General features: G+C 47.5%; 1 protein-coding gene across 1 annotated transcript in view; it reads right to left on the bottom strand.

Moving 5' to 3' along the window:
• The window catches only part of Olf413 (DBH like monooxygenase olf413), a 253,276-nt gene that overhangs the window by 117,222 nt on the left and 112,423 nt on the right, over positions 1 to 23,631 (bottom strand). Inside the window, exon 2 of the mRNA XM_076786999.1 lies at positions 15,418 to 15,711. Coding sequence (XP_076643114.1) covers positions 15,418 to 15,678 — 261 coding nt within the window. The 5' untranslated portion in view covers positions 15,679 to 15,711. The remainder of the gene's footprint in view (positions 1 to 15,417; positions 15,712 to 23,631) is intronic.

The following is a 23,631-nucleotide window of genomic DNA, read 5'->3' on the forward strand; positions in this document are numbered from 1 at the left end:
TCTTTTTCCGTTCCATCTGTATCGCGGCGCGAGCGGTGGCGGCGCCGCTTTTTACTGCCGTCATAAAGTTTTATGCAGTCCGGCTCGACCGGCGCGAGTGCATCGTTTCTGCCGGACGGTAAAGATCCGCAACCGTGCCACCCACTTCGTACAGAAGCAATCACACGGATACAATAAAAGCCGCGTGCAACCGCGTTAAGAAACGCGGCTCATTTCTAAGATAATCGTCGCTACTCTAATATTTTATTTGTACACGTTCTATACAAACCGTGAACACCAGAAACACCGTGTATCTAAACATTTTCGTTTATAGTTTCTAGTCGAGTATTAGAGGGAGATACAACTGCGATATACCATCAGTCGGTATAATGTGATGAACTACATACTGATCGCGATTCCGTCCGTATATTATTTCGAACTGCAGTGAAGATACAACTTTCATAAGTTCCGACAATGTTCAGCCGAACAGTTAGCTGTTTTACTTCGGAAAGTTCCGCGGGCGCATGTTATATCCAACGCAAAACCGTTCCGCCGGAGATATAGTTATTTACTTATATAAGAATATTTGCTTAATCTTCGAATTCAAATATTTATCCGCAGCGTTCGCGACCCGCGAGCGGTGGCAGACATTTTGCAATAAAAATCAGACGCGTAACGTCGCGAGCGTTCTCTTAAAAATAAGCTCGATTATCCTCGAGATTTTTCGAGCCTCTATAAATATTCGGGGGCGTGGCCCCGCGATAACCATCCCGCTAAGAAACAGAAGGTGTCACCGATGGGGCCGAGGCTCCGTCCGTTTAACAAGACGGAATCAATATTCTCGAATCCGTCGAAGTGGTTCCCGGTCCTCGGACAAGAGGGAATTAATTTTAGCCCATTTATATTGTCTGCAGAAGGAGTCGCTATGAGAAATGGTTAATTCGATTGCATTCGCGTTAAATCGCAACGAGAATCGTATTAGCGCCATTAAAATCGTTCGAGGGGATTCGTTTGAATTTTAAGATTTAAATGGTCCTTCTCGGAAGGATTTGGGTCTGAGTAATCTCGTCTCAAGAGTCTAGACGCAGCCCGGGGCGCCGAACTGCTCCAAAGACGTCGGGAAAGAGAGAAGGAGAGAGAGAGAGAGAGAGAGAGAGAGAGAGAGAGAGAGAGAGAGGAGAGAAACGAATCAGCATGCGAGGCATGGCTTCGAGCCGAGAATCTTTTGAAGCCATTCGTACAGAGAGGAGAGCCTTCCACGGAGTCGTTTCGGGCTATAGTATATTTCGCGACCGACTACAAAACCCCACTCTGAATGCCATTATGTGCCACTTCTTTCGGACACCTTCGACGCTAGGAACGTAATTACCGCCGTCATTATAATACAATTTATAACGAGATGTCCCCTCAAATATTTTCGTTCCGCCGCGACACCTTTCCTCCTCCCGTTCCACCAAAAAAAAAAAAAAAAAAAGAGACAGAAACGCGCATTGTAAAGTCAATATTATCTCTTGACGAATGGTCCAAGAAATTCTGACTGGCATTCGAGCGTGCCGGGCCCGTGAAACCAGCCACAAAGGCGATACACGCCGAGGCGAATTCTTCGCCGTGTGTCATCCGGACGACCGTTCTTTATCTTAAAATATTCCCCGAACATTCGCCGGATAATATAATTTACAGACGAACCACCCGGTATCACGGACACCACGTAGTCCGCATGATTTGCGGCATTCAATTTGACTCGACGCGAGGCGACGCGAGGCGACGCGAGGCGACGCGACGCGGAATACTACGGTTCGAGACCGGACTCCCAAACGCCTGCATATCGTCTACCGATGGAATCCTAAATAGTTCTTTGCGCGGGGAATTTTGATTTCACGGGAGCTCGCTTACGGGAGCGTAGGAGGATCCTCGAAAAAGCGAATCGGCATGCGAGGAGGCCGCCCATATCCACGGGAAACCTCTTACACACCTCTTCTCCGCGCTTTTCCCGGGGCAAACGCGCGCCCCGGGAACACCCCCGACTTCATTTCAGATGCCATAACACGATTTCTATTCTGATCCGATAAGTACCGGCGGCGGCGCAGAGTCAATAATGGAATCGATTAACTGAAAAGGTTCATCGTCAAAAAGGTGATCGGCCGCGAGACGCGCGTCCTCCGTTCGCGCCCACGCCAACATACAAAAGGAACAAAGGCGAGCAGAGAACGAGAAAAGAACTGCTCCCTTTATTCCTCGGCGTTCGAACCACCGACGGAATTATACTAATACTCGGCCACCGTTTTATCAATTATTTCCATCTACGAGCATTAAACGGAATCCCTTTTCCGACGCGGATCGATCCGGAAGTTATTGAATCGCGCGAAAGAGGATTCGACGATGCCGAGGGAGACCGCTTCCTGTAGCCGCGCCGCCATTTTAGCCAAAGCGACGGGACAACGATATTAAACGGTAACAACGGCCGTGCATCGTATCGATTGTTTCGTTAAAGTTCCGTATTTACGTCAATTCGGATGCACGAGGCTCGAAAACAGAACGGGAAAGGTAAACATCGCTCGTAACTCGTAATTACACGTACAATTTTCAACGGGCCGGCCCGACCTCCTGCCCGGCTACATTTTCACCATGCTTATTGACATCGATACACGGTCCGAAAAATTTTTCCCCCGTTATTGCCGTATTTTCGGGAGGCGAACAAACAGCCGAACTTCGCGCGACCGAACAAAACCCATTGTGCCGAGAAGCGTTTCTGTGTTTGCGCTGGCAATAACTTTGTCGATTATTAACAACCAAAATCACGCGGCGTGCGTCTCTCTCGTTTCTTATTTTGATGTTGTCACACAACCATTGCTTATCGCACCAACATTTCTAGATAATGTGTTAACACTAAACCTTCCGTGGTGTTTTATCTCACGATTATTGCAATTTCGAAATTTAATTTCGAATCGCTCGTTCGAGAATGCGGTTTTTCAGGGAATCAACGGCACGATACGAGCCACTCGAGACTGGAGCGAGTAACGCCCAGCCAAATTTCCGCCTCGGAGGTGGCGAAGCCTGGAATTGCGGCCGCCATTCTGAATCTGACCTACTAAAGAGAGACCGTAGTTAGAAACAAAGGATTTATTCAGCGTGTTCCAAGGAGCTCGGGATCAGAAAGGCGATCTGCATTTACCGCAATTACGCCCGCTATCGTCGCGCACAGATTTCGCCTGCTCCCAGCGAGAGTATCGCTGCGCAGATGCTCACAGAAGAGAGAGAGAGAGAGAGAGAGAGAGAGCCCGTACGGGGGGTGCGGGGCAAGTTTTAAACAGTGTCGCGACAACATTTACGAGAACGCGCGTGTATACGTAACTGCATTTACACTGAATCCTATTTACGGTGGGTAAAATCGCATCGGGGGACTCCCATGGCAGAACTGCCTTGGGAATAGCCTCCGCGCAGTTATACAACCCCTCTGCACAACCCCCGCGAACCCCCGGCCTGGCGAACAGACGCGGGTGCGGCAACGAGGCGGCCCGCCGTATGCAGATGCACCGCTTGCATTTTTACGCAAGAACGCCGCGTGCCGCTGTTAAGCACTTTCGCGAGCTTCGGTATTTTTATCATCCCTCTTTGCCTCGTTTCCGACCCCGTCCCGCAACCCTTCGCGTTCCACCGTGGCCGGGGCTCCTTTTCTTTTTATCGGCGCGGCGCTCGTCGTCGACTCGCACAACTCCAGGCTGATTTCACGTTTTTAACCAGCCACCACCTTCGCGAAAAACCGAGCAGACTGGAAGAAATCGATGGCGTTGCGCTTGAAATCGAACGCCACCGAGAGTTCATTGAAAACACCGCGTTTCTATCGACTAGACTTATCACGACACGGAAGCGGTTATTCTCGAACGAACACGCCCCCTTTAACCTTTTGCACTCGACTGTCTCCTCTGAGGCATCACCCAAAATTAGTGTACAAGAACAAGTACGGTGATTTATCTGTATATGTCGCCAAGGCCCGGATGATAAACGGCGCGGAATTATCCCCACCACCGCGCGGTATACTTCGTGAGGGGCCGCTAGCCACGAGTGGCCTCGGACACCGAGGAATGTAAACATAAGCAGCGTGGATCAAAGAATAGTATCTCCTGAACCGTATATGTCGCTGGCAAGACCCGTGTTGTTGACATATACCGAGAATTCACTGTACTATGTTATTAGCCCTTAGGACTCGAATGGCGACTATAAGGCGCCACTAAAAATGTCTTTTACAGTATTAAATTTGTTTGTATTTAATAAATTACTAAACATTTCAGTACTGTACGAAAAAATATGTATAGAAGGGAAATATTCTAGGTCGGAAGAAACGTTTCGTTTTAGAGTTAAAATGGCTTCGAGTGCAAAGGGTTAAATATCTTTAATAATACAGCTTCGTACGCTTTCCCACTTTACCCTCAATGTTTGGATTTATTATTTTTTGAATATACGTTCGGGTTAATATGATCCTTTAAACGATGATAAAATTATCGTTCTTTCCACAGCATAAACTTTCCTATAAATCTCATTGAACACTATTTCGTGGAGAAAAGGCAATTACAGGGTGATAAAGTTTGTTGCAAGAGATCAACGCAGAAGCATGAAAGTAATCAAATCGGTGCTAGACATCTTGTACGCGGCAATAAACTGAACCATTAAAAAGACTATCGTATCGAACCATAACCACAGAAGGAACGACTCAGCATCTTTCTCCTCTCGCTTATATATCGAAAATGAAAGAACCGTATTGCCGTAACCGGTTTAAAAAGGCGGTATACGAACGGAATTGAGCTAATCTCGGTGGAACGAACGTACGCGAAACGTGCGTCCAACGCCGAGTCGCCTGTTACACTTTGGACCCAATCCAACCGGCCGAAATTGCTCGGAAACGTCATAATCAATGGAGTTACCACGAAAATTGTTATTACCCAATTAAGAAGCTGCATCGTTCTTCGGGGCCCGTTTATCACCACCGTCAAAGAAACGAGCAACGAACGACAATTCAACGTTGTATTCTTTGCAGTTCGCGACACAATCGACGAATCGAAATTACACGTTAACTGCCATTGTCAGTCACGTATGACTGACAGTGATTTTTGACTAGGTTAAGACATTCATTTTTATTGCGACATATCCAGATAAACCGAATTTTATTAAGATCTTTAGAATTCAACAAGGTTAAAACAGCATCCCTTATAATACATTTAACATTTATAGTTTCGCTTTCATTGATCAAATTACTCTGATTTTTACTGCGACATATCCAGATAAACCGAATTTTATTAAGATCTTTAGAATTCAAAAGGGTTAAAACAGCGTTCCCTATAATACATTTAACATTTATAGTTTCGCTTTCATTAATCAAATTACTCTGATTTTGCAAGAATCTCTGGGAATGATATCTGGCAGTTAACGTGTTAAAGCGAACGCGCACACTGGCTCTCTCTCTCTCTCTCTCTCTCTCTCTCTCTCTCTCGCGAATTCTCGGCTTCCTTTTTCGATTTATTCGTGCGGCCGAGTATTTGTCCAGTCTCTCTCTCTCTCGTTCCCCGTGACTCGCGAATGCCGCGAGTGAGCGCGTATTACTAAACATATCATTTATTCACCAAACAGTTGGAACGCACGTACGGGGCGGTCAGGCCGGCGCGCACCCTGCGCTGTGCACCTCGCACAATAAAGCCGACGGCGCGGCGCGTGTTTGCGAACATCGAATGGAATTGAATGCGAGCACGCGTTCGCAAATATCCGCGAATTCTTGCGGGCCTCTCCTTCGACGGTGCAATCGCTGCGCCACCATCATCCCCCACTCCGGGAAAAAATCCTTTATTTTTTCAACCCCACCCCCTTGACGGTTGATGCGGCCGAGCCGCGGTCATTGTTTCTGTTTCACCGACCCGCGCACCCTCCGTTTGATACTGTTTGCCGGGACGAGTCCCGGTCGCGACGATTACGAGATTTCGGTTTGTTGCGGCGCCCGTCAACTTCCTCCCGAAATTGTTGTACGATACGGCTCGATTTTATGCGTCAAAGTTCTTCGAACTCATTAGTAAAATCAACTTTAACAGTTTCAGATCTTTCTTATACAGTCATTGAAACTGTAGAAAATTTTTCAACCCTTAAACGGTGCAGTGTTTACTCGAATCGCGAAGTGTCATACCAGGATCTTTCCAAAATTCGATATAAATTCTCTCAGACACCTTTAACCCTTGTGTAACCAACCAAAATATATATAGATAATTTAAAAAGTTTAGTATTCAACATTTTTTGTCACAAATTCTTATTTTGAGACTATAAATCTATATAATAGTAAACGAAGATTTATTCGAAGGCAGGTAGGATACGGGATGATTCTAAAAAATAAGTAAAAAAAGATGAACAACATTTCCTGGAATGACGTTTCGTTTTTTGAGAAAACGCGTTCGGAAATTCGACAGCTTCTAGTATTCCCGAGAAGTAGAATTGGTCAGTCATGATCAGACACGTCGGACGATTCGACACACGCATGACCGTATTATTTACGAATTCGAGAACGAATTGTCAATCGTGTGTCAATTAGTTTAGATCGTTATAATTACAATATTGGACCCGAGTAGTTTTTATGTTCTACAATTCTGCCCACTAATTGAGCACGTTCTGCAATTAACATTGGAATCAGGTCACTACAAGTTAATTTGCCATTGCGCGTTTGTGACAAACGCATGCTCTTCTAGCCGCTGCCTGCCCTAGATCAATAGCACTTCACGGGTCTGCGGTAGAGTACAAAAAATAGAGGAAAACTTCAATTTTTTAAATGAAATCTGCAGCCGTGTTTTGTGTATGTACACAATCCTTCGTAAAGTTTTGAAACGAATTTTGAGCTTTTTCACGGATCAAAAATTGACAGAAATGCCCACACGTGCCTGAAAAAATTTAGAAGCCGCTACAAACGAAAGTTACTCAGTTTGGCAAGTACAACGTAAATATAGAAACATTTACCTTGCGCTTCATTGAAAAGAATGAAGTTATTCTTCGTGTCCCGCGTTTCCAGTGAAACTGGATTTTTCTATTCACACACTACACCAAGCTTTCCCATACGATGGAGTTTAAAAAGATGTCATTTAGATTTGATTAACACGTTGGTTATGCGCAGGTGACACGATCCTTTAAAACGATCCCAGACTAAAATAATTATTTTCATTGTGTTGCCTGTTATACAGTCTAAACGAAATGGGAGAGTAATGCATAAGTAGGATTCTATATTCAATGAATATTATTCATAGAATATGGAATCAAAATGAGGGTGCTTTACACTACTGGAGATTGTATCGTGTTCCAACTAATTCACAAATCCCATTAATAATTTCAGAACATTATTCACGTCAAGTTTCAAAAAATTGGAAATGCCAGAAACTCAAAGTCCACAGTCAAGTCCAATTTTTATCTAATCAATTTCGTTATTGTGAACGGTGTGCCCTAACTCTGTAGACCTTTTGGGACAATTGTTCTCTAAATTGTTCTCTAAACGATCTTCAAAGAAATTTAACGAAGCACCCTGTACATTGAACCACAGCACAATGGACTCGATCTTCAGACTTTGCGCAGATTTTCTCACAAGTGACTTATTAAATAAAGGGTTCCTCGGCGTACCCTTAATCTCTGCAGTAATCGCTCGGGCGAAGTATAAAACGACGTGTGCCTGAGAAAAGCAACGGCTCGCGGGACTATTGTTCGGCGCTGTCGCAACGCGTACGGTTTTTGCGATTTCTCCGCGGAGATGTTCCGCGCAAACGCGCGCGATTCCGCGGGTCTGTTGAACGGAAGCGGGAGAAAGAATGGTGGCGGCGATGTAGCGATCCGGTTTGTGCGGCGGTTAATATTTAACGACTCATATGGAGCGGAGGCGAGCGCGAAACTCGGAGAACGCTTCTGTAGCTGCGGCTGACATTCGAATAAATAATGCAGCATGATAAATCGTTCGCCGGTTTAGCCGTGCATCTTGGTTCCGGCGGCACGACGTGCGGCAATGGCAGCGAAAGAAAGGAACGCGGGGGCGTGCAAAAACCGGGCGAACCCGCGATATTATTTCGGCCGTGTCCTCGTGAAGCGAGGCTTCGGGCGGAACGGTAATGAGATCTTGCGCTGCAGTTAATTTTGGAATCCAGGCTCCGCGAGGCGAGGCGAGGCGACGCTTCTGCAACGCGAGGCGAGGCGAACCGTTCCCTGGTGGCCGCACGCACAGAGTCGAATGTAATCACAGTGTGGGACCGGATGCAGGACAGGCACTGGGTGCCTCGGCCGAGGCGAAAAAACGAGGAGCGGGCCGCGGCATTTCGCGCAGAATGAAATTCCTATTCCGCATTGTCGGCGGTTTGCCACTGCAGTCGGCAAAGTGGCTGAAAAAAGCCCGCCGTGAAAATGTGCTGCGAAAGGCGAGACCGTACAACCCTCCGAAGCATATTTCGTCCTCCTCCGAGGAACACTTGCTCGAGAAATCCATTAACCGCCCCGGGTTCAGACGATTGCTGGGTAAATAGCGTTTCCTAATTCGCCGTGGCAATTTTTTAATCCCCCGGTGAGGGGCGGCCGGGAACACGAGCGGCGGGAAAGGGCCGCGATATTTTGGACGCTGCCCAACCGGCTCCCTCGTCGAACCCGCGCGAAACCGCCCGCGCGTTCCTGCATGCGGAATCTATTCCGATCTAAACGCGCCGGAATTTAAATTAGAGTTTTGCCGAGCGACCCCGTTGCACGGTAATACGTACCGAGCCGAATACATGCAATTTTTCGATGTATTCCACCGACGGTTATGCATGGAATACTTTTCTCTTGCTGCGTTTCCTAAGGAATCCTCCACCCGGAATATAAACGAGCTTCTCCGCTTTCAATTTGCTTTAAATAGTTGCGAATCTATACTCGCGCTCCCGCCGTCTCGGCTGAACACGCTCTTCGCGAAATTAGTATCAGGCTCTCCCGAAAAAGTCGTTTCGTTTTCCAGAAATGTCCGCGACGCTTGCGAATTTCTGTGAGTGGTTTCTAATAATCTGATTGCTCGTCGAAACGTGTAATTGTTAACGATTTATTAGGGATCGCTCGCGCGCGCGCGGTGCGAGCATCAGATTTGGGAAAACAATTGCCCGGGGAAGAAAAATGGTCGCGTCACGAATGACAGACGTGTTCGTGTGTACGAGAGCCGAGGTAGCCGAGCAAAAAAATAATGCCTCCCTTTCGGTGGTACGAAATCGTAGCTGTCTGGCAACGCAAATCCCCCGTCAACTCGCATCCTGCCCGCTTGTTCGAGGAGTATTCCAGGCAGAAAAGACCTCAAATAGACACCGAGCCACGGATCCGCTGTGAAACGACGTGCCGAACGGAACGGGGAAGTTAAACGAAGCGAATAAAAGAATTAGACCAGGAAAATTGAATTCAGCTGGCTGAAGAGACGGAAGCCGAAGTGGTTCGGCACACAACAGCCCGCAGTCTGGAACGGCGGGATGTATCAGCCGTACATCTTTAATCAACTTCGATTCGTCTTGTCCGACGTTACTACGGGTTTCTCCTCCCCTTCACCTTGCCGAGGTAATAACTATAACAGATCCGCGCGCGCGCGCGAAATGTATTCCCTTTAAACAGGATTAGATGCAGCCGATCGTGCGAAAGAATCGGCTGATTGGAGTGCTTGGGCTGTTGCTTTAATCAATCGACGTCAACTTACCTTTTACCCCTAAGTGGAAACAACAAAACCGAGGATTTCATAGTCCCTCGTACTTCCCGGGTAACGAAAGGCTATTCCCAGTGGCTATATAAAATTTCCATCAACCGGAAAACAAGCAGAAAGCTCGACGCAACGAGATCGACCTGTCGGAAGAATTGAATAAATGCTGTTCAAACGTTGCGAATGCTTACTGGGATTTATCTTAACAGTACTACTCGCATGGAAACGTATGCACATTCTGAAATGCTTTGTAATCTTCGGAATTCACCATACTCGAACACAAAGTTTTAGAATTTTGTAAATCGATTTTACAAAGTTGCACGCTATCAATTTTTAGTGGCTAAGGCGCTATTGTTTGAAACGACAAATATTGTAGTAAACCATTTCCACGGGAATACTTTGTCAAGGTGCCCAGGTGTTCCCTTCTCTCTGCAACCAGATCCGATCGCTACAAATGCAAAGATCGCGAAGTACACGTGCAGCATCTCCGTACGATGATACGAACGTTAGAAAAGTAGCCGAGCATCGATCGTCCAAACATCCACGAAGAATACCGAGTATGTGAAATCAACTGTTCGCGATAGTTGTAAGAGCGTGTTATCGGCGCGCGACGCGAAGAGAAAGGAAAGTAGGAGAACGCAGTCGGACAGGGGCATTTTTCCCTGTCGTGCGAGTTATATACCAGGGAATTTCGGTTCGTTTAGTTTGAGGGGAGAAAGCGCCCCCGGAAGCGAGGAGTTAAGCCACGCGAGGAAAAGAATCCTGGCGTTGAATTCGAACAGGGGGCAACGGAAGGTCGGGAGTTGGGCGAGCGTCGGGTGCAAAACGGGCATCTATAAGGACAAGAAATCGAGCACTAGGAGAGAGAAGAGAGAGAGAGAGAGAGAAAGAGCGAAGAAGAGAGTCCGGGGTCGGTGGTTCGGGCTGGTCTCTCGGATGCCCGCGGCTGTTCTGGTTCTAAGATTACGATCATAACGAAAAACCTTCTCGCTCCCATTGGCCGTCAACTCTGCCCCCACACCCCGGGCCCTCGTTCTCTCTTCCTTCGTTCGTCCTTCCGATCCCTCTGTCTCCGTTTGTCCCGTCCCGGCAGAGCCTGTTCCCTCTCCTTTTTCTTCGTGGCGTCGTTCTCTGTATGAGAACGTCCGGCGACGGCTGCATCGCATAGAGCATTGCGCGGCACGGCATGCATTATGGAACGAGCGGGCAACGATTCTACCGGAAAAATTGCGGACACGCGAGACGGACGCGATCTGCAGCCTGACTACCTACCTACCTACGTAGATATGTACCTAAGCACCGAACCACCGCACTCTCTCTCTCTCTCTCCCTCTCTCTCTCTCTATCTATCTCTATCTTTCTCTCCCTTCTTCTCGCCGGGGTTGCTCCGCGCTAGTCGCCGGAGAAGATTGCTTTCCTATATTGCATCCCCGAGCTCCGAGCTCGCTCCTCCACTCGCCTCACAGCTCTCCCCCCCCCCCCCGGTTACGGCTCCTTTCCATTTTAGAAGAAACGACCGAGAGAGATCTCTATAACACGGACCCGGCCACCCGCTGATACCGGACCCGATCATACACTCGCTGGCAATAAGCGAGCTGTTTACGCGGCCAACGGATGTCTACCGACTTCCGTCGATTCCTCAGATTTTATTTCGCCGTCTCGCCGACCCGACCAGCCTGCACGAGGCACCTGGAAAAAATGTACGAGTCGTTTCACGCCATCCCCGCTGAAATACACCGGCTGCGAAGATAAGAGACCGGTGTTTTTTATGCCTTCGCGAAGAAATTCGAAGTTACACGTCTTTTGACCGCCTCGCACTCGGAGCTCTCCTAACTCGGAAATATAATCCAATTGTTGGGATGACGAGGTTAGGAGATTGAATGCAACTTTATATTTTAAGTGTTTATTTAAACTCCGCAAACGGAATAAACGGTGATCAGCTTGGTTAATATTGTTCGCACATAACACAATTCTGTGTTTGACTGATACACTGAAAGTGTGACTATCGGTAGTTGGAATAGAAATGTGGGAGCTGTTACTGGCTCGGTAGACTGGCTTGGACTCGCGTTGCATTCTTCCTCCTTAGGCCCTTTAATTTACGGAATTAATTCCGGAATTTTATTACGGAAAAAGGCGGCGTTCGAAGTGCAATGAACCGCAGGTCAAAAAAAAACCTCCCTCTCCGCATGTTTCGTGCATTTCGGTGTACACTCCAACACCAATGATTTCTCGTGAGACTATTATTTGTATGAATTGTGTTACGGTTCTTGCAAATATTTGCAAGGTCATATTGTGTTACATGGATGAATTCGTTATTTTGTCAGCTACAGCGTTATGATAACGAAGATATATCATTCCATTTAAAAAAACATCGATGACCTTGAAATCTCGTTAGAAAATGACCTTGAAAATTTTTTCCCTTACACCGTTACATGTGGCCCTTCGAACACTGTAACTTTGTCCTCAGAAGTTTTTTTGTACAACGATAAGTCACGGAGATATTTAGGTGTCCTGTTTCTGCGGACTCACCCTGTATACTAGGGGCATTAAAAAGGACTATTCACAAGCTTCCGGTAGGTGAAGTATTAAACCTTCGTTCACCTGTCAGAACTATTGTGTCGTTCATAGGTTTTGTAACAGTTTAGAGAATTCCATTTAAATTCGTTATAAGAGCATCAATAAACGATAAACAAATGTTCAAGTTCGGTTTGTAGTCAATAAATTGCATACTACGGGGCAGTCAAATTAATTCCACCGAATATCAATTTATTAACCCTTAGCACTCGAACGGTGACGGTAAGGCACCACTAAAAATTGCTGTATCGTTTTTCAAAATATTTTTCACATTATTACATCTGTTTGTATTTAATAAATTACTAAACATTTCGGTATTTTACGAGTAAGTTGCACCATTTTCGTACGTACAACATAAAAAAAAATATATAGAAGGGTAATATTCTAGGTAGAAAGAAATGTTTCATTTTGGAGTTAAAATAGCTTCCACTGCAAATGGTTAACATACATAGAAATTAGCTGGATTATAATGTGAAGTAAAAATTTCATGCCCCGTTGATGAGCCAGAAATCGATACGGCATGAAGCCCAAATGAAGAGAAAATTGTTACTAATAACGGTGATTGCTTCCGCGAGCACAACCGGTGAAACTTGTGGCGAATATTCCGTGACGTGTTATTAAAATCGCAACGCGTTTGACGATCAGCGGGAACCGCGAGGAGGAGAAGCGCTCGGGCCGAAGCGGTCTCGCGAGAGCGCGAATGAGCGAGAATTATGGCCGGTCTCGGCGGCGGAGGAAAATTGTTGTCGTTAACCGTGGAAGGTAATCAGAAAAGGAAGAACATCTGTTGCGTTGTTGACAGTGACGCAGCGCGATGCCAAGCGAATTTGTCGTCGCCGGGAAATTCCGCGCGAAGTGGCCGCCGGCGCGGCGCGGCGCGGCGCGGCGGGGCGATGATGAAACGGCGACGCGGAACGCGCGGCCATCGCGTCGCGTTCGGGCGAGAGCCGTTTTTAAAAGAAACATTCAACGGCGGGCCTGGAAATGAAAGAGCCGAGCCCGCGGAGAAAGAGAGAAAGGAGCGAGTCATGGTTGCTCGTATGCCGCTGGTCGTCCCATTTGCGTCAGAGGAAAGCTCCGGCCGTTGCGAGGGCAGGAGGAAAAAGGGAATATGACATCCGTCTCCCTCCGCCGGGTCACCGATGTTATGAAGAACCGGGCAAAGTGACAACAGCCGTGCAGCGCTGATGAAAGGGAGGATACCGCGTAATCCTACGGAATCCGGTTTTCGAGAAGGGTTTACGTCAACAAGATGGCTACGCGACACCGGTGCCGGTCCCGGTGCCGGCGGTCTTTTCAATTTAACGCCGCTCGGAAATAAACCGCGGGCACAGCGACGAAATTCTACCCGCGTACAAGCGACGCGGCTCTTCTGGCGAAATCAAACCGGTTCCGAACGATATCCGGTGCGATTTCACTGACCGAGCAACTTTGTCGTCAACCATCCTCCGGCTTCCACGGATAACCGAGATGCTCGAGACACGTTCATTTACAAGACCGGCATGTGTGTGTATCTGTCGGATCTTCGTCTCGGCACTTCCGAACAGGGGACAGACGAATGTCTAAATTTTCCTTTCTTCGAAGCTCGACTCGCTTTTCCCCGGTCGAAAGTTATCTGGTCTCATCGGCGGCGTGGATCTTGGCACGCCGATAAAAGCAATACATCATGCTCGGTGACTGAAAATTGTCCAAGATAATCGTTCGCGAAAAATAAAACGACAAAGTGTCGTACAAAATGACGAGCACGCGTAATGACAGGCCGCCGGCTTCGGTTGGCAAGATTGATAACTATCCGATGCACCGATCGAAACGAGAAACCCATTACTTATCTCCGAAAGGACTATCATTATGCGCGCTCCCCCCTCGCCCCGTGCGGCGAACACCGGCCCCGAACGATGATGCCCGACAACGTTCGACGCATCGGATCGGTAGCATAAGAGTAATTAGTTGAAATTATTCCACGTCGGGGCTCGGGAAATGAATATAATCCGGCTACGGCGACCGACGATGGGAATAATCGTTTCGCCGGACGATCATTTTCAATTCCTCATCGGCGAAACTGGCCACCGTAATTGCGCGGATTTTTGCCGGTTGCCGGCGATCGTAGATCATCCGCGGCCATAGGCGCGATCATTTCGCGCGAGCATCTAGATCCTTCCGAGTAGTTCAGTCAAGACTAACGATTCTGACTCTGTTGCTATTCTTCAATGTATTTCTACTTACTCAGTTACAGGCTGAGTAAATAAATAAACAGCTGCTGTATTAGGAACGATACGAAGATTAAAATGTCTGCAAGAAGCATACGTTTTAACACTTTGAACGTCCAACTAGAAACCCCAGAAATTCCATCAAATCAAAGTTATTTCATGAAATAAAAATTGAAAAAAATTAAATGTGTGATAGTGAATAGTCCCCCAACTTTCTTGCATTTTACAGATCCTAATCAAATTTGGTACGATGAATGTATTAACACTTTGCACTCGACCGGCGACTCCGAAGCGCCATTAAAAATTGTTGTGACACTATCTCAAAGAAATTACAAAAAATATTACAAAATATATGTTACATTACAAAATTTGTATTTAATAGATTACTAAACATTTAAATAATACATGTGGAAATCGGATCAGTTTCGTATGAATAAAATGTTAATATTCTAAGACGGAAGAAAAATTTTGTTTTACAATTAAAATAGCGCCGAGTGCAAAGGGTTAACGTAGAAATTCGTTTTGAAACCGGGACAAATAATTCCGTCACCCACGTATGGGTGACATGGCGGTCAACGTGTCGATGAAATAAAAATTGCAAAACATTAAATGTATATATGATACCGAGTAATCCTCCAACTTTCTTGGATGTTACAGATCCTAATCAAGTTCAACGAATACATCGACGTAAAAATTCATTTGAAAACCTGCACGAATAATTCCGTCACCCAAATATCCGAACGTGTTAAAAGATTGACAAATGAAAGAACGAATGGTCCCAAACATCATGAATTATACATTACAAGGTCGGTCGGCCGTTCGAGGGCCAAGGGGCAAACCTACGCGCGGTTGGTTTATCAGCAGGTAGGTCGGTAGCTTAACAGGTGCGCGACGATTCCAGAAACGGGCAAGAACTTGTAGATCGGGAACGAAGGCGGGTTCCTTGAGGACGCTTACCTGGAGATGGAGCTGACCGTTGTTGTCCACCCATCCGATGACCATGTCGGCGCGGACCCTGTCGTCGTCCTTGGAGAAACCGAAACCCACGTAGCCGAGGGTTTTTACTTGGATCTCGAACATGATATCGTTCTCGCCGGGCGTCCACAGGACCAGGAACTTGTCGTCGAGGGCGGCGCTGTGTTTCCAATCGACGGACAGGACGCCTCCGCCGGCCAGAACGAACACGAGCAGGAAACACGACGCGATTACGGCCTTCATATCTTTGCCTTCGTCCGATCCTCTTCAAAACATCTGCAATCAGAGGATTCCGGGTCATTAGCGGTCCGGATCCGAACTCGATACTAATTATTTGCAGCAAACCAGCCGGAAATTATGGTATCGGACAGTGACGAACCTTCATCACCCGATAGGGTCTTGTCGTGAGCGACGAGATGCCAAGTAAACGCGACGTTTTTTCGATAGCGAAATCAATTAGCGGCGGACGGTTAAACGGTTTCTACTCGCGCGTTTCTTGCTTGCCCGCTTTTAATTAACCTTTTAATTTCGCTCGGTGTAATCACCGGGACTGTGGCACGCTGTGCAGTTGCAAGTACCTCGTAAAGATGTTTAAAATACATACGAGGGAGGAAACGCTGCGCAACCAGAAAAGTTGCTGTACCCTCGGAAATTAGCGCGGGCCGGTTAATGGGCATGCATTGTGGAGCGTGCTCAACAATTTTCGGCCAAATTCGACCATCCGTTTCCTGTATATACTAGTACGTGCGCTATTCGGATTTGTCCTTGACAGTGATCATACCAGAAGTCTGCGGTAAATAAATTGATTTATATTAAATTCCGGCTACAAGAAGCGAACGCAAACTGCGTGTACAATTGCAGGACGTTTCTAGCGGGAATCGCGGGAATAAAGGTTTCAAAAAATGCTGCGGTCCTCTGCGGGCCGTCGAGTCAACCTGCGCGCAGAAATGCCGGGATCGGTGGTTCAAAGAAGCCGGGGCAAGAGAAGAAAAAAGGAGTTTTCACGCGCATCAAAGTCTCCTTTTTCAAAGCCCGTTGAACGGGTCTCGGCTCGCTCGCCAATTTGCAAGCGGCGGAGCATCGGGCAACAGCTTCCGCAACGGCCATAACGCCGCAATTACAAGTGCTTGGAATCCTTACACGGCGGCGAACGGTTCCGTTAACGCGGCAATTTTTCCGTGGTCTTCGGGCTGCTTCGAGAGCGCGTGGGTATCGATGCGAATGGTGCCGATGACGTCGAACACGGTCCCCGGTTACACTCGGGTTTTCCACGCCGGCGGCCGAGCATCGGATCGTTAGGCTTCTATTTAGAAGTTTTACGCGGCCATAGCCGGTCCGGGGCCGATATTTCCCTTCAATATTTTAACAACGCTCGCTCCGCCATTAACCGCGTCGTTGCCGATGCACGGACCCAGGCCACTTGGCCCCCTTTAAAGCGTAAACGGCGCCCGCTGCTACACGACCGGTTGTTGCTGCTGTCGCCCGGTCGATCTTTCCTGTTTCACATGCGACCCGTTTTATCGCGCTTAAGGGCGCTACCGTGTACCAACCGTACGCCCACGGTATTTTCACTCGTTTGCCGCGTAAAATCGTATTAACCTCTTTATCGTGCCGGTGCTCGCTCCAGTTGCCGCTCTAGATAGGAAGAGGGACAGTAACTGGCAGAGACAAAGAGAGAGAGAGAGAGAGAGAGGGGGGAGGGAGACAGGGACAGTTGCACAACGGGTTTTGCGCGCCCGGTAAATTAAGTCACCGGTCGAAAATTCCTATCTGCCTCCCCGTTAATCCGACGAACCCGGACACGCTTGGACTGATTTATTTCACCGACTGCGTCTCCACGCGATTATAAAGTGATAGCTTTAACGTGGTAGAACCATTATATTCGGTTAACCAAACGAGATTCGTCGTAATAAAGCCAGTTTAATCGCGTTACAACTTCTATTATCATTCAATTTCCTTTTTACCTCTGTTGGAACTCGAACGACAAAGCGTTCTAATATGGACTGCTGGAGGGTTCAAAACTACGCCCTCCGTGTGAGGTCACCGTGGCCATTGTACTTTCCGCGTGCTCAAAAACGCTGCATTTTTTGCAAGAAACTTTTCACCGGCAAAACTCACCGAGGACTTTACGCGTTCATAACAAAAATGATTCGACGAAGTACAAAACAATTGAAGAATTTAGAGAATCTGAATAATGCTGTTGTATTATTTTCAATCGACTAGAATTATTCAAAGAAATAGTTTCTGTTCGACTTCTGCTTCGTGCATTTGGTACAGACAATTTTTCTTTAGCTTGAAAATCCACAGTCTACTCATTATCATTTGTATAAAGAAGCGGAGTCGTCATGTTCGGGACAGTGAACGCACAAAAGGAAACCGAAGAATGCTAACCATATTAACGATAACGCCATTTACGAATAATTCCAATCGATCTGCGTTCAAACGAGGGGATACAAGGCTTTATAAAGTCTTGTCGTTTTTTGAAAAGGCAGCGCATCGGACAGCTGTTATCGGAAAACTCTGTACACCGTGTGTACACGAGAAGGGATCCGGCTGTATTCGGATTTTCAATTAGTAGAGTACGTTTAATCATAGGGATCAATCAATGAGAAGTCAAAGCATCCGACTAGCCAACGAAGCACCAATGAAATGAGCCGACGGACGGTTTAATTGTAGCTTTTAATTCTGGATTCCAGGTCAAGCTAACGCCACACAATCTCCGGGAGCTGCAATTTCAGATCGGCGCATGGAACGGTCCAACAGATTTCTAATTAGAACCTTGTAATTCGCAATTAGGTCTTTCAGGAGGTACGCGGCGCACAAAAGAATCTTAATCAAAAGAAGCTCGGGGCTAATCACTGTCCCGCTTCTACACGTCCACCCCCCCCCCCCGGTTGGATCTCGAAGACGAGCTGCGCCGCGCGATACGTCGATCGATGTCAGCTCAGAAACGCTCGATTCTGGAAACGGTAATTAAAGCCCTGGAAAACCTGCCCGTGTAATCTCGAAACGAACAAAGCGATACCGATCGTGTCATTAGCTACGTTCGATTCAGTGTCCCTAACAATGATCGACGACGACCTTAATTTTTGATCGAGAGAACGAACCTCGTGCCGGCCGGATTCGATTATCAAAGACGACGGTTCCATCGTTGATATATTCTTACCGGCCGCTTTGTCAAGACCGGTCGATCCCGACCGCTATCAATTTCACTTTGTTTTCAACAGAGCTATCTTCGCAGGCACGCGAACGAGCGGGCGCGCGCTCTCTTTCTCTATCTCTCTCTCTCTCTCTCTCTCTCTCTCTCTCTCTCTCTCTCTCTCTCTCTCTCTCTCTCTCGCGCGCGCGCGCACAAGCGGAGAAGAATAACGTGATTAACGTCGCGGCTGAATGGACACGCGCGCGATAAAATTGCGTGGTCGTTCGGCGTGTCGGATGGAGGAGAAAGGGAGAAACGAAAAAGACAAAAAGCAGAGCCAGAAAGAGCGACGATGCGCCGTTTATATTGCGTTCGACCGGCAATCAAGCAAGACGCGCGCGGTCGGATTCGAGGGTGAACGAGTAAAGTCAATTTACAGCCGCGGGAATAAGCGGTCGGCGAATCTGCACATCGGCCGTACCAACAAAAACGAAACGAAGAGCACAACACACAACCGTATTCGCGAATGGAAACTGGAAATTGGCGGAGAAGCCCGCGCGGCGCCGCGTTCGCCGCAAGAGTCGGTAAACACGGGGAAAAGCCTGATCAAAGGGGACAGAGAGATGGTTTCAAGTTCCGATTAAAAATTCAATGACTGCACCGGTGATCGCGTAACAGGCGCGAAATCGATGATTCCGCCCGACGCGGCGAGGCCAAGCCGATACTTGATCGAAAAAAACAGATGGAGAACCGGGGGATCCGAAATCTCTTTTGTCCGGAGAGTACGCAAACATCCGTCGGGGTAAATCAGCAGGACGCGAGCTGTTAAGGGAACTGTCAATTCGGACGCAATCGAACCGATTAATAGTAACGATCGCGTGACGCTTGAACGGGCCCGATGCAAATCGAGGGAACGACGCAGTTACGAAGTGTCGGACGAGTGTGCCCGCGCTCTGCCCATTCAACTATTCGTTTCGCGCGGCTGGGAAAGCGGGGAATTAAGCGCTTCACAGAGATCATCGATCGGTCAAATGCGAACGGCGACTCCGTCTGCCTCTCTCTCTCTTTCTCTCTCTCTCTCTCTCTCTCTCTCTCTCTCTCTCTCTCTTGATGTTTTCCGGCCGCCTGCGAAACACGGCCACGCTCGCAGGACCGGTTTAGCCACGTGCTCCGTGCAATTTCGAGGGTCGCGAAACAACCACAGATCCGCGAACGATCGTTTTAATTAACGCTAACAATGGTATAAACGCGTCCCCTGTATTGCGTTACGATCTGTGAAATTTTTTACCAGAAAATCGCTATACCTAGTGTAATTGCCGCACGTCATTAAACTAGAGAACACGTCTAAAACACTGCACACGATTCGTAGTTCATCAGTGCTCCCGATGAAGCAACAAAACGCGTACTGCGGTTACTGTGGTTCATTTCACTCCGTATCTTGCTACATTTTGCACAAACTATACAGGGTGTCCCGCGTAACGGTTTTCACGATTTTTTAAGTACTTGCGATAATCTGACAAAAAATATTTTCAACAAAAGTTGATCGGTTTTCGATTGGCTATATATTGCAATAAATAAAAGTTCGAAAAACATTTTTTTTTTTATAGTATTGTCAAAGTCAACTTCATTTTTTTAAATGGAATGTCCCATTTTTTATACCATAGATCGATAGAGTATCAAAATCTGAGTATAAAAGCGTTGATCTTCATATGTCCTAAACCTAATAGTTAACGAGATATTGTCCAAAGAAGAAAGAAAATTATTTCGATAATATCTCGTTAACTATTAGATTTAGGACATATGAAGGTCGACGCTTTTATACTCAGATTTTGATACTCTATCGATCTATGGTATCAGAAATGGGACATTCGTAAACACAGGCTCCGAAGTCTAGTCACGAATCTTAAGAAACTACGACTAAATGAGAAGAATTAAATTGCTTCCGAATAACAAGTTTCAGCAGCTGTTTCTAGAAACGTCAGCTTCGAGTGAAACTAAGAACATCAAGTGGTTCGCAACTTTCTTCGTTCGTGTCTAACTACTCGAGTTTCATGCGAAATAAAAATTGTCCAATTGTAAGAATTTCTCCTTTAATCATCTCGAGCAGTGTCCTGAGATTCTTGAAACGTGTTGCACTTCAGCGATTCACTTTTGCCCGAAACGGATAAAATCCGGCGTCTACTAATTGCATTTACCTAAATCGATCGGTAGCAATGTTCGATACACGAACATCCTTGAAATTTGGTTGAAACAGCCTGGATCCGGTTAGTCGGCTTAGGGCAACTCCCTTTGTGCCGGCGAAGTTCAGCGTCGAAGTAAGATCGATTGTGAACTTGAATTACCGTGTCTATCGAATTCCATACCGTTCGAGCACCCGAAACAAGGTCGAATTCGATTAGATTCGAAACTCCGAGTTTTTGGTTTCGCATGAGCTGCCGCGGACGGATCGATACCGCGATTATTTATCGAATAAAACTGTCGCCGTCGTGCCGGGGGTAATAACGTTTCCCGGTATGGATTCGCGGAGTGCTATACGCGAAGTAGAGATAAATAATAATGGGATATGAATTTCCGAGCCGGGAACAGTTTTTCATGCGTCGAAACTCGGTCAAGTGATGGAGTGTAATTTGCGACGGGTATACGGGGGGCTTCCGAGGCGTAACCATTTCTGACGCGATGCGGCGCGGAAACTTCGATTCGAAAGACCAGAAACCTCAAATAAGGTCATACAAATAGCTGAAGTTCGACCGGCAATCAAACTACCCCGCGGAAACTGCGCGCCGAGTTTCGAGCATACGTCAGACAGTTTCGTGCACATCCAATTCTTGATAACTCCCTTTCTCTTTTTTAATGGCTCAAGATGTTTGCCGGCTGCACGGTGCTTCTACTAACGGAGCGTCGGCCGTATTACCGAAATTACTGAACGCGTTACACCGCGCGCCGAGTGAACTCGCGTTTACTTTAGTTATTAACGGACACTTGCCACACCGGATACCGTAAAATCGGGATAAAAGCATTCCGCGTTCGCGTGCTGGCTTCGCCTCGAATTTAACGCTATTTTACGCTCTGGTTTCTGTTGTGTTTCAAGAAAGTATTTCTATATTCATGTATAAACCGTGTTAACGAATCAACATTTTGCTAACTGTACTCCGGAGAGTTTGCAGTCTCTTGTTCGAAAACTAAAATAACCAGTGAGAAGTCCAAAATCCTTTGCACTGTAACCGTGAGTCAGACACGCGACGAGAATTTCGTTGTCAATAAGTAACCACGACATTGTTCTCACTGTCAGAAACCAAACTAAACCCCAAGCACAACGTAACCCTTAAGAACCACATCATAATAAGAAAGGACAGACCTGACGCAACCCAAGGGGGTGGCACGGCCATAATAATTGCAAATGGTTAGCGGTACAAAGACCAGCAGTCAAACACCTCAAAACACCCACACCCCACAAGAAACAACAGACCGGAACGAATAATCCAACCGTTGAACCCATTATAAAAATAGCGTCAATTCCATAGACTAGATCTAATCGAATTTCTTGAATCGCATAACCACGGCCGTTGTCAATAAGTATAAACTTCCTTCTTCTTCGAATAAGTTATAATCACTGCGAGCATAAAGAAGATCGTAGTGCAAAGTTCGTTCGGTATTCTAAAACTGCCTGCAGATTTTTCATAACTGATTCGGTTCATTCCAGGATCTAACGCATCGGAAAAAGCTTTTTGCCTTGACCACCAATCCAAGGTTGACATGTCAACATCGATGTTCTCGTACAAAATTCTTGTAGCTAAACGGTTCTGCGTCGAGTACTGCAGATAGCAGATTGCGGTAACAAGCATGATCGTCATTCCCGCGTCTTGACGTCCGCCCCCGCTGGCCGGGAAGGAGCGGAACAGTCTAAAGTTCACTCGTTAACCGGTTCCCGGACTCGGTTGTCGAATATACAGCGAATTTGCGGTGTGCCCGACAGTCTCGCTACCCTGAAGCGTCCGTCGCGTGGGAGGATAGGCTGACGGCGGCGGGCCATCCCCACCGGAAATCCTCGCTTATGGATGTGCAACGGGGCGCGACGTGATTTTGTCGATTTTACGGTGCTAGTGTACCGACCGGCAATCTGAAAACGATCGATTCAATTAACAGTAACGGCGGTGTAATGCGCGCCGGATGCGAGAGGCGACGCATCGGCAGAAGCAGCTGTCGCGCGGCAACTCGAACCGCTCGACCGTACGGAGAAGCGTCGACTCAAATTGAGAGGACAGAGCGAGCAGAGAGCGGCTCGCCTCTCCGGTCAGGTCCAGGGGAAACGAAAAGCGTGACGGTGTATAGGTCGAAGGGCGAGGGACGGAGAAAGAGAAAGGAGGAACACAGCCGGGCAGGGAAGGGTGAAAGGTGACATGGAGTGGGACTCGTTGAACGTAGGGGGGCGACGCAGTCGGTGGAGGTGAGCCTAGCTAACACACGACTACCACGGACGGGTTTGATTTGCGGCGTGTCGTTCAGTCGATTGCTCTCAAATTGCGTCCAGCGCCAGTGGCATCAACCTGGAACGTACCCCCCCCCCCCCAATACATTGACGCCCCCGGAACGTCAGAGGGGCCGCCAGCCAGGCTCGGCACAGCTTTTCCATCGGTGCACGCCCGCGCATCCATTCACCCCTCTCGCGGCCCGCAAAACCAGCCATTCCCCGTTCACCCCCTCCCCTTCCGGTGGCCAGAGCACTTCGCCGGCGAACTACTCTTAAAGTTAAATAAATCGCGAAGTACTCGGCCGGCCTGGCGAAATCGAAATCACACGCGGCGATCTCGAGTCCCAGGCGGCACGACGCCGAAGAGGGTTGCAAACGGACAGGGGGACGTTGCGCGACAAGAGCCCGCTCGAGTAGACACGCAACGAATTTGTTGTGTCGAGATCGAGCACCTTCTCTCTCTCTCTTGTTTCGAGGAGTCTCTCCTTTTTTATTCAGAGACTACCGCCCGGTGGATCTAGGTCGAGCGCAGCTGTAGCGGCAGGGGTAGTTTCGCGAATTCGACGGAAACTTTGACGGAGCCACGAAG

This window comes from Halictus rubicundus, chromosome 4 (assembly GCF_050948215.1).
Source record: "Halictus rubicundus isolate RS-2024b chromosome 4, iyHalRubi1_principal, whole genome shotgun sequence".
Lineage (NCBI taxonomy): Eukaryota > Metazoa > Arthropoda > Insecta > Hymenoptera > Halictidae > Halictus > Halictus rubicundus.